Source organism: Malus sylvestris, chromosome 14, assembly GCF_916048215.2.
Source record: "Malus sylvestris chromosome 14, drMalSylv7.2, whole genome shotgun sequence".
Taxonomy (NCBI): Eukaryota; Viridiplantae; Streptophyta; class Magnoliopsida; order Rosales; family Rosaceae; genus Malus; species Malus sylvestris.
The window spans coordinates 17886460-17897832 of NC_062273.1; the positions used below are offsets into that span (position 1 = coordinate 17886460).

An 11373-nucleotide genomic window follows, 5' to 3' on the forward strand; every position below is an offset into this window, starting at 1 on the left:
GCGGCATTGAACAGCAAAAGCCATCCTCCAAAGAGGATCCGACGAGAATCACATCTCCAGCAAAAGTGGCATGAAGTTTGACTTAGACTTCACTCTGCCAATCAGTTCTTAACACGTGTACGGCTCAGAACAATAGTGCCACATCGATCATCTGGGCCAATCCTATTAACCCAGTTCACGACCAGACCGGCTGGTGTTCGCCACCATCGAAGGCAAAAATTTCCCATCTAAAATTTCCAGCGAGGAAAGTAAAACGCGGGAAAATTGAGGAGCTAGGGTTCGGGTTTTTTGGGGCTCCTTCAACATTACTGCTTTGATTTCAGTTCCCCGTTCTGTAGATTTCGGAAGATTCAGGTATATTGCAATTTCCTCTTATGTTTTGGGGTGTGTGTGTGTGTGTATGTTGAAGCTTTCTGGATCCTTGAAATTTACAGATGCAGGTAAGGGGAAAATTTGATATTTCAAAATTAATTGGAGAAGATGACAATTTTTAATAGTTTTAATTAACAAAGGGGGAATTATTTGGTGTGCAAGTGATCCCATTTTATCATTTAGAAATTGTGTGACAATTTGGGAACGGTAAAAGTAGAAACTAATGGGCATATGGATGATGAATTACTGAGATAGAAAGGTATAATTTTGTGTGTGTTGCATGTGCTGATTGAAATGTTGATGATGAAGCTTCTTTTTTTTTTTTTTTTTTTTTTTGGTTAAAGAGGAGAAAGCTTCTTTTTTTTGGGTGAAAATTATAAGGCTTCCTTTTTTGGTGGAAATGATAATGCTGTATTTTTTTTTATTTTTTTTTTGCGTTAGATTTCGTTCAGTAATTCGAAATCTGATTGAGTTCGGCTGAAGTGCGCGAAATTTTTGAATTGTTGATTTAGTAATTCGAAATCTGGATTTTTCCTTGTCCCAGTTGTTAAAGAAAGAAATAGGATGATCATTAAATTTTATCTAACAATATATTTTGTTTTGTTGTACATTCTTAATGTGAGATAGTCGCCGGTGTTTTGATTCTAAATATGCAGCCGTGAAGACTAACCTGACGGTTAGCTACCTGTGACAGCTTCTTCAAGCACAGGGAAGGCCTTCTAAAACATTGGACAACATGGACCAAGATGTAACAAAGAAGTTAAAGGGATCGGCTGGAACTGCAGTGCCAGTTGGATATGACAATCCCAAGGAGGGTGATAACGGGAACCTAGTCCTTGAGGCATCAAAGAGGTAATTTCTTTCCTTATTCTTTTATCTTTCACATTATGAACCAGGCAGCAGCGTCGAGTTATTAACTCTCTGATCTTGTCGCTGGATTTAACCAAACTAAATTTGATCTTATGACTACATGCAGTTTGGAACAAAATATTGATGGTTTGAAAGATGGAAATGATGGTGACACTAAAGTAAGTGTTCTTATTTTTTTTTGTTATGTCTGCCTGTATCTGAGATGGGTTTCCTGTTTTTATTTTAGATGATATTTATGCATGAAGATAAATTTTTAAAGTAATCTTGGATTTCATCCATCAGGCAAACCACCTCACTCAGAGGAAAAATGGGTCCGACAGCATGCAATCTGCTGGTAAGAGTGAGCACTTCTCTTTAATGTTTACTTGCATAGTAATGCGAGACTTTATCAATCAGGGTTTCTGAGTTTAATTTTGTGGGAGGAACATTTTGGTGGCCTCTTTTTGCTGTCCATCCCTCTGCTGTTGATTTTTTATACAAAAAACAGATGGTTTAATATGGCCTGGATTTACGTTAATAAAGGAGAAATGCTGTGATGGTCCTAAATTTGGACATGCTACCTTAACCAGTTGCTTCATACTGTTACTGACTGATTTCTTTTCCTAATTACCTGAACGACAGAAAATGATGTGAAAGTCCATACTCAGGTCAGTCCAACAACTGAAGAGGAAGTGAAAGAGATTTCTACAAATGTTTCTGGTTATGCGCCTCCTGCTGCTGGTTTTGTGGGAGTATCTCTTGGTTCACCATATGAGAAAATAGGAGTTAGCACAGCCTTTGTCGCTTCGTCTGCTGGTGCTCAGTTGCCTTTTGGTACTTCAGTTCTGGTATGGAAATGTTTACCTTATTGATTTTGGTACTAATTATTTGCTTACAAGCTTCCATTTCAGTTTGAATTGAAGTTAGATAACTGTTAAAAGAATGCGGACTTTGATACTTCTCTGTTTCTTTGTTTTGAACAACACTCAGTTACTGGTTTGATTGAAATCATGGGATTGATGAAAGATTACGGATTTGGATTTTCCTCAAATTTTGTGAGCCAGAGTTAGCTGTGAAACAAAGCCATCTTAAGACTCTGCAGGGTGGTTATTTACTGAAACGTTGTTATATTCATGACTTTTGAGGAATATTGAGTTCAGACTCATCTTGGTTGAAACGAATTCTAAGATAACTCTTAGATGTAGTCTGCTATTCACACTATTGATTCACATGTTGGTTTCCTCAGGATGAAAGGCAGATGAAACGAGAGAAAAGGAAACAAGCTAACAGAGAATCTGCAAGGAGATCTAGGTTAAGGAAGCAGGCTGAATATGAGGAACTGGTGAAGACATGTGAATCCTTAAACGAGGAGAAAATTGCTCTTCAATCCAAAATGGAAGAATTGAAAGGGGATTCAAAGACACTGAGGCTTGAAAATGCCGCATTAAGGGTACTACTCAATGTTCTCATAGAATTTCTTTAGCTGTGGGCCTGTTCTCAGTTATTTTTTACGTGTACCAAGTTGTCACTTTCTTTTTTCTTTTTGGTCTTTTTTAATAACTAGATTCTCAAAGATCAACTATTCTAATAGTACGTTGAAGGAATAAGTTTCTAGGTTGTTTTTCCTGCAAAAGTTTGGAGGTTGACTCATGAGTCGGTAGCATGTCCGAGCCCAAGGCTGTGTTCATAGTGCTGGGCTTTGAGTTAGTTGGAGATTTTGCATATTCATATGCACCACAAATAGTTACCCAACTAGTGGAACTCTAAGCATATTTTACCCAAAAAAATGATAGGCACTTGAACAACTATGTCTGTATTGTTTTGATTTCTTATATCCACCATATACTTAGAGTAAACAAGCCATCTCCACATTGAATTATCATGCGTTGTTGCTTTTGGTTGCCAAAAGTTGACCGAGTGTAGGAATTTACCAATTGAGTGAGGGGTGTGGTGTCGGAATGGGTTTTGATCAGATATGTTGTAGCATGTGCTACTGAGTTAAGTTGAACATGAAAAATTGAGGAAAATTGATTTGGTCATCCTAGTTTGTTTCAACCTAAGATATATTTACATTTACGTGCAGCTCGATCTCACATGAGTTTTGTCTTGTAGGAGAAGCTGAAAAATGCTCAGGCGGTGACGCAAGGAGGGATTGTTTCAGTTAAGATTGAAGTAGACTTGGACCTGCCAAATGATGCCAAAAATATACTGAGCAATTTGGGTTCTGTAAGCAGGAATGATGAACTGGATCGCGAGAAACATGAAAGTTCCACGTCTGAAACCAAGTTCCATCAGCTGATGGAATCAAACGCTAGGACTGATGCTGTTGCTGCTAGATGATAAGGAAGCTGGTGTTGTCTGCAGCCTCACATCAGTCTCGGTGGACTGATAGACCTCATTAACTTAACTTTCGGTTTACAACCAGCAGGAATACAGGAAATTCCGAGTGGAAGAGGGTCAGAAAAAGAACTTGCTAATTTATGGTTCCTTTAGCATTCAACTCTCCTTTGTGCCATGATTGATGTATTAGATTCGAGATTGCCGTGGCGATTTTGCGAGTAGATTAGGGTAGGCTAAAAGTGTGTTTCCATATGAACATGAACATTCCTGGATAGGTCTCTGAAAGTGACTTGTAATTGTTACTGCAGAATCCTTGTTAGATTGACAGAATGTTCTCTTTAAAATTGGTTTATTATTTTGATCCTTCTACTAGAAATTCGACCATGTCCATGAGATTCAAATTGTTTCGACTTTCGAGTGAAAATGTTAATCTAGGGATTGATTATTGGCGTAAAAAAAAAAAAAAAGGTCATTATGAACTCCTCTCTCATTTATCACTGGGGAGGAGTGCATTACGATTATTTTTTAAGTGTTAATAACAGATCCTTTAATCGACTTATACCTTGTACAGTAATTCACAAGGAGGCTTTTCAATTGTTTAAAGTTTTATCACATGATCACATTATATAGCGGTATCCATTATCCATAATTTATCGGAGGAAATTATGAGTTCAAATATCGTGTAAAAGTGTCCTTTTAAGTTCTAAGTTAAACGTGTCATTTAGTACTACGGTCTAGTGGTATTCCTCTTCACTGGTAAGTGAGAGGTTTTAGGTTCGATTATCTCCAAAGGCGAATTTGAACTATATTATTGTTAGTCTGTTGTAAGGTTCAACCACCCCACTCTCCAAGTTAAACGCTGCAAATACCATCCTTTTGTTTGTTGAAAGATAAGATTATAATTGGTCATTGAAAAAGTGCAAATCAAAAGGGGTTTTTAAAGGGAATTTTCATAATTTTTAGTGTTGGTACGTTGCACCTAGAGTGTATCCATGATGTTGAATTTCAACCCCAAATCACCGTCCTTCCTTCCCAGTGCCTTTCAATTCAAAGCTCAATAGTGAGTCAAAATTCTGGAAAAGAAGGAAAATTATGGGTCCTTTGGTAAGGAGTTTGGACTTCGTCCACTTCTGCAACTTTCTATGGATTTATGAATTCGCCCTGTTTTTGGGCCTCCCCTTTGTGGGGTTCAGTTTGAAGTTTCTATCAAATATGTTTCCTGTCATGATCCCTCATGAAAGAGTCAAACTTACACAACATTTGAAGTACGTATGGTTATGTACTTAGCTTTTACGTTTCCAGACACAAATTTATATAGGCCTAATTGGATTAATAATCTATGTGATAATAGGGTAGTCGGAAAATTACTACTGTGGTAGAAGAAAGAGTAGAATTTAATAACCTCTATGATGAAGTTTGTTAAAATTTAGCATGTGATCTGCACATATGAGGCTAAACTTTTCTTTCCATTTGTTTTTACCCATTGTTCAAACCAAAAAAAAAAAAAAAAAAGGTAAATAGATAAAATAAAGCCCCTTCATCGTTCCCTCTCAATTTGAAACAATGAAACGCGATGTGGGCGTTCATTGTTTGAAATCCAATTGGAAACTGAAATCGTTGATTAAAATCAAAGAAATTTGGTTCGTGTTTCAATAGCCACACCCACATTAATGATTAGGAGAAGAGTGGAAGGGAACGTCACCCCATAATTCTAAGATATTGATGCAAATCTTGAGATCTTTAGGGTCTGTATTAATTGTTTATTATGTCAAAATGTAAGATGGACAAGATTGAATAAGATGAGTTGTGAATCCACGATAATATAATTTATGTAATCTATCATTATATACGGATTGCAAGTCCTATCTTACGTGTCTCGGACAATCTAATCCTATCCTTCGGGCTTAATTCCATTCAAGCCACAAAATGGGCCCTTAATTAGGTAATGTTTTCTATGACTTTTACAGGTATAATCTTAAAATAATAATAATAATAATTTCCTTTTCTCCGGTTGGTTTTCTCCTCAATTGGTTCTCCTCGAAAAGAACCCCTTCCACGGCAGGGAAGGCGTGTAAAAACCAAAGGAATAACAATCAAAGGCTTTGTAAAAACCAAAATTTAATTAAAATTTTACAAACTCATTAAATCAACATCAATTAAAAATCAAAACAAAAAATTTCATCAGTAAAACCCCTTTCAACACTTCAGTGAGCTTAAACAGTTTCAACAACCCTTTTACATTTCTCCCTCAAACCCACTTCGATTTTTCGCGGAGAATCCTGACACCCATCTTATCGCGGCTTTTTGGTTTCATTGCTCGACCTTGGTTCCAAGACAATTTTGGTTTGAATTCGGAGGGATACTGAATGGATTTTTTTCCTTCTTTGTGTTGGCCGTTGGGTATAAAGACTGGAATTAGAATGGTTTTAAAGGATTAAAAATAAATTTAACCTCACATGTGAGTCTCACGTGCTAATAATTAATGGAAAGTTGATAACAATTTAATTTTGAGCCTAAAACCTAACACAATTCATTATAGGAGTTTAAATTCTAATGTTTTTTTATCAAATAAGTTATCTTCCGACTATTTTATCACCGCATAAACTATTAATTCAATTAAGCTAGTTATATATTATCATTTATTAGTAGTAAATCACAAAATATGTGTTTCAAGCACAAATATGTATACAATCCATGTCGTGACAAAAACTCTCCTCAAATATATTCGTAATAAGTACATACTACTTATCGATCAAAGTTATTCTATATCATATTTTGGTTTGTGTTGTAACTTTACACAATAAACTGTTTGAATTTGCATTGTTGGCAAGATGAGACACTGATAACATTCTTTATTCAATTTTCAAGATTTGAAGAAAAAAGTTGCTTCAATCATATCTTTTCTTCGTCAATTTTCCTGGCCAACGTCTAATGCAGACAATCTGCCTGGTTCACCTCAAATTATGCAGAGTTTATTGCATAAATTATTAAATTTTAGCAATAAAATATAAAGCATGTATTCCATTAAAATTTGACATAATGCATCATATCATCAAATTAACGCATATGTTATCTTTTAACTAAATGTTCAGTCATTTAATATTATCATATGAACGAAACAGTTGCATGCAAGCTTTTCTCAACAACCAGACAATCAAAAAAGTCAAAAACTTCATACCTCCCACTTTGTTCTCTATTTTACTTTTAAAAATGGGTTAGTTAATTCAGTTAAAATGGTCGGCATGTTCATACTTGTCTATATCACGTGTAGAAATCAGCAAAGACTACATCATGGTTGGCTGGTCGCTAAATTTCCCGTGTCGTACACGCACATGTAAATACACATGAACACCAATATTTTAGAAAAGTACATAATATGTGATTGTCAATTTTTAAACTTCTGCATGCAAGTGGTAATTTATTCTTAATCGTGAACAGTAACCCTCCTAGGACATACCCAAGGACTTTGATCTCTTGTATACGATCTGACGTTTTAATATTTCTTCATCAGGAGCGCCCCAAACGCTAGATTGTGGTGTATAGATAAATTATTTCCGTCCATAAAGGTGTTTTGACCTCATTTCTTCTTATGTCATAGCTTCCAGTTTTTCTTCCTACTTGTCATACAATTGTTCCTATCATGAATTCTTTTTGTTTTTGGTTTGAAACCGGGATTGTGCAGGAATTTTAAGACAGTTTGGTCTCATTTTTTGGGTAATTAGTTATCCAGTTTTTCTTCACAAAATTTGGACCTGTTCAAAAAGTGAGAGTTGGGTTGGTAGTTGGGAATTTGGTTTGAGTTCACAGGAAAATATAGGTTTTGTCACAAGAAAGGTTCATGTGAAAGTTGAGTTTCTCAACTGCTTGATTGAATGAGCAGCTGACTATTTCTTTTCCTACAGATTTGAAGCTGTTTTTCAATAGAGAGAGAGAGAGAGAGAGAGAGAGAGAGAGAGAGTCATCTGTGGTCTTGTTTATTCAATTGGTGTTCTTGCTGTGTTCTTGAAATGAATGATTCTGGATCAGCAGTTGAAGTTTCGAAAGACAAGAATGGAATCGATCAAGTTCATCTTCAGAACCCGCGAGGAGCCTCTGTTCGGGTTAGATTTTTTTTACCAACATCGATATTGTCCTCAACTTAACCATCACGGTTTAGTCTATTAATAGCGGAACCATTCAATATAATAAGTTGTATTTTATTTAGTCAGGTTTCCGACGTAGGACTTAGTATACTTCAACAGGCTTAAAATTGCTGATTTATAGTTTACATGCATTCTGATGTTGTTGTGCAAACACAATCCAGGTGAGCTTGCACGGAGGCCAGGTTCTGTCATGGAAAACCGAACGCAACGAAGAATTGTTGTTCATTAGTAGCAAGGTGAAGAAGTTATCTATGCTTATTCATTTGTTATTCATGAACAATCGGGAAAATGTACACTGATTTCCTATGTTAGCTAATATATTTTCTGTGTCGTCTATGAAGGCGATTTTTAAGCCTCCAAAAGCAGTCCGAGGAGGAATTCCAATCTGTTTTCCGCAGGTTGGGACCGGATCGTTGGACCATAACGGGTTTGCCAGGAATAGGATTTGGGCCATTGACAATGATCCTCCACCTCTACGTCCGAATGATTCGAATGGAAAAGCCTACGTTGACTTGCTGCTCAAACCATCCGACGACGATATGAAGATCTGGCCACATAGGTAGCACATATAGCAGCATGAATTCTGAAAAAAGTAGCATACTAATGCTTTGTGTACAAATATTAGTTTCTAACATGATGATTTGAAACATGTTTTTCAGTTTTGAGTTTCGCCTTAGGGTGTCACTGGCAGCCGAAGGGCATCTAACGCTTATATCGCGCATCAGGAACATCAACTGCAAGCCTTTCAGCTTCGCGTTTGCTTATCATACGTACTTCTCCATTTCGGATATCAGGTACATAATGTTTAATTAAGCATAATCTAACTAAAGACTAATTGAAGTTCCGAGATTTAAGTGAATATAATCTGGACTGACAGTGAAGTGAGGATTGAGGGATTGGAGACTCTAGACTATCTAGACAACCTGTGTCAAAAGGAGCGATTTACAGAACAAGGCGATGCCTTAACATTCGAATCTGAGGTAATCGTGTTTTCCCAAAACCTTCTCAACCTGTCAGTGGATCCAAAACGCTCCCTCTAATGAAGTGTAGTTCATTTTTTGTGGCAGGTGGACCGCGCTTATCTCAAGTCTTCGGATGTGATAGCTGTTTTCGATCATGAAAAGAAGAAGACATTCACCGTGCGAAAGGAGGGACTTCCAGATGTTGGTGAGAATCATGTTCTATTTGGATTAGTCACTAGGTAAACTTTGACATTTTAACTAGTGACAAATTAAAATCTTGTGTTATTGAACTTTACATGTACTAGTTGTATGGAATCCATGGGAGAAGAAGTCCAAAGCGATGGCGGATCTTGGAGACGAAGAATACAAACAGATGCTGTGTGTTAACGGAGCATCAATCGAGAAGCCGATCACCTTGAAGCCCGGCGAGGAATGGACCGGTCGATTGGAGCTCTCTCTTGTCCCTTCCAGTTAAATCAAGAGGCGCCAGGCGAAGAAATAAACCTAGTACCAAATATTAATTAGGGTCGAAAAATTCGACAATGTTTGCAATAAAGAATCATTAAGAACATGATCAATAGCTTTAATTTTGGTTTATGTTTCTTAATCGATTTCGTTCGACGGAGGCGGAGATATCTTTTTGCTTCTCCCCATTGTAGTTGTAACCTTAACAATGTATATGGTTCATCTCAATTTAGTCGTGAAAATTTGTAATTTATACACTGCATATTACAATTTGTAGAGGGAAAAATAAGAGAGAGTCAATCATGTTTTTTGGTGGAATATAATCTTAAGTGTCTGAATTATTTTTTCTAGAGGATAAGAAATCTTTTGGTTTCACCCATGAATTCAAGATCTAAAGCAAAGCCTGAGGCTAAGGAGAAATTTTTTATTATGACGGAAATACGAGTGGTACACCATGTATTTTTATATAAGTGGTGAGAAATTTTATTTTTTAAATTATAAACTTTTTAACACACATATCCCATAATTTATATAGGACATGTGGTGTACCATCTCATGTTTCAATCATACTGAAAAATCTTTTGAGGCTGAGGCCTAAGAGACAAATCAATCCAGCATATATCAAATTAATTGTAATATATTTTCCTATTCTGTTGTATGCTAGCTTTATTGTAGGAGTTAGTTTAGCATCAATTGCGTCATAGCTATTGTATATAACCTTATACATTGTGTTGAATAATATCACAAGAGAAAGCATTTTACTCAAACAAGATTTCTTTGATGGTATCGAGAGCAGAAAGTTCTTGGTGACCTAAAACAACATCCAAATACACAAACCCTAGCCGCAACTCATGGGTGACAGCAAAGAGACGAAATCGAGCTCTAGGTCCAGTATGTCGGAAGGGACGAAGTATGATCCTAATCATCCATTCTACCTACACCACTCAGACCAACCCGGAGTGTCCCTCGTGACGCAGCCACTGCGTGAGAACAACTATAGCACATGGAGCCTTTCCATGACTATGGCACTGCAAGCCAAGAACAAGATGGGCTTCGTTGATGGCTCTATCAAGAAACCAGCTGAAGGCTCACAGGAAGATATGCAACAGTGGGGACGATGCAACGTGTTAGTAAAAACATGGTTGCTCAGTTCCATCTTTAAGGAGATATCAGCCAGCGTGATATATTGTGAACTAGCATCTCAAATGGGGGCAGAACTTAAGTAGCGTTTTTCCCAGGCTAATAGCATGCAACTATTCCACATAGAGAGTGAGATCTCTGATTGTGATCAAGGGACCATGACAGTTGGTTCTTATTTTACCAAGCTCAAGGGACTTTGGGACGAGCGCGACACTCTTCTTGCCATTCCTGCATGCAATTGCGGGGCCATGAAGAACGTTAGTGACTACATGCAAACTTAGAAAACTATCAAGTATTTTATGTCATTAAATGTGAATTTTGGAGCAGTTAGGGGGCAGATCTTGTTGATGGAAGACGTATACTCTTTAATCCTTCGTTAGAAACGACAGCAAGACGTATCTGCTAGGAAAGTGTAACATCCCACATCGCCCAGGGGAGTGATCCTTAAATGTATATTCTCATCCCTACCTAGCACGAGGCCTTTTGGAAGCTCACTAGCTTCGGGTTCCGTCGGAACTCCGAAGTTAAGCGAGAAGGTGGCCAGAGCACTCCTATGATGGGTGATCCACTAGGAAGTTGCTCGTGAGTTCCCAGAAACAAAATCGTGAGGGCGTGGTCGGGGGCCAAAGTGGACAATATCGTGCTACGGTGGTGGAGCGGGCCCGGGAAGTGGTCTGCCCCGAGCCGGGATATGACAAATGGTATCAGAGCCAATCCTTGGCAGGAAGTGTGCCGACGAGGACGTCGGGCCGCTAAGAGGGGTGGATTGTAACATCCCACATTATCCAGGGGAGTGATCCTTAAATGTATATTCTTATCCCTACCAGAGGCCTTTTGGGAGCTCATTAGAACTCTGAAGTTAAGTGAGAAGGTGGCCAGAGTACTCCCATGATGGATGACCCACTGGGAAGTTGCTCGTGAGTTCCCAGAAACAAAACTGTGAAGGCGTGGTCAGGGCCCAAAACGGACAATATCGTGCTACGGTGGTGGAACGGGCCTGGGAAGTGGTATGCCCCGGACCGGGATGTGACGGAAGGTAGTAACAGAGGCAGCGGCATTTGCTGCGAAAGGGAGCAACCGCAACCAAGAGAATGGGACATCAA

General features: G+C 38.0%; 2 protein-coding genes across 7 annotated transcripts; both read left to right on the forward strand.

Moving 5' to 3' along the window:
* The first annotated feature begins 67 nt into the window (after positions 1 to 67).
* Positions 68 to 3937, forward strand: LOC126600904 (common plant regulatory factor 1-like). 6 transcript variants are annotated; one of them, XM_050267610.1, is made up of 7 exons: positions 68 to 354; positions 1054 to 1224; positions 1349 to 1400; positions 1525 to 1576; positions 1864 to 2069; positions 2468 to 2671; positions 3334 to 3937. In XM_050267610.1, exons 2-7 carry the CDS (start codon positions 1109 to 1111, stop codon positions 3559 to 3561), a joined length of 858 nt encoding a protein of 285 aa, XP_050123567.1. In that variant the 5' UTR covers positions 68 to 354; positions 1054 to 1108; the 3' UTR covers positions 3562 to 3937. The 6 variants fall into 6 exon arrangements, with proteins under 6 accessions (XP_050123567.1, XP_050123563.1, XP_050123564.1 ...); XM_050267606.1 differs by having other exon boundaries at positions 69 to 354; positions 1000 to 1224; XM_050267607.1 differs by having other exon boundaries at positions 69 to 354; positions 1029 to 1224.
* A 3143-nt stretch (positions 3938 to 7080) lies between these two features.
* Positions 7081 to 9468, forward strand: LOC126598747 (putative glucose-6-phosphate 1-epimerase). The gene is made up of 7 exons (XM_050265105.1): positions 7081 to 7661; positions 7865 to 7939; positions 8045 to 8262; positions 8363 to 8497; positions 8581 to 8683; positions 8771 to 8870; positions 8971 to 9468. Exons 1-7 carry the CDS (start codon positions 7569 to 7571, stop codon positions 9138 to 9140), a joined length of 894 nt encoding a protein of 297 aa, XP_050121062.1. The 5' UTR covers positions 7081 to 7568; the 3' UTR covers positions 9141 to 9468.
* The last annotated feature ends 1905 nt before the right edge of the window (positions 9469 to 11373 follow it).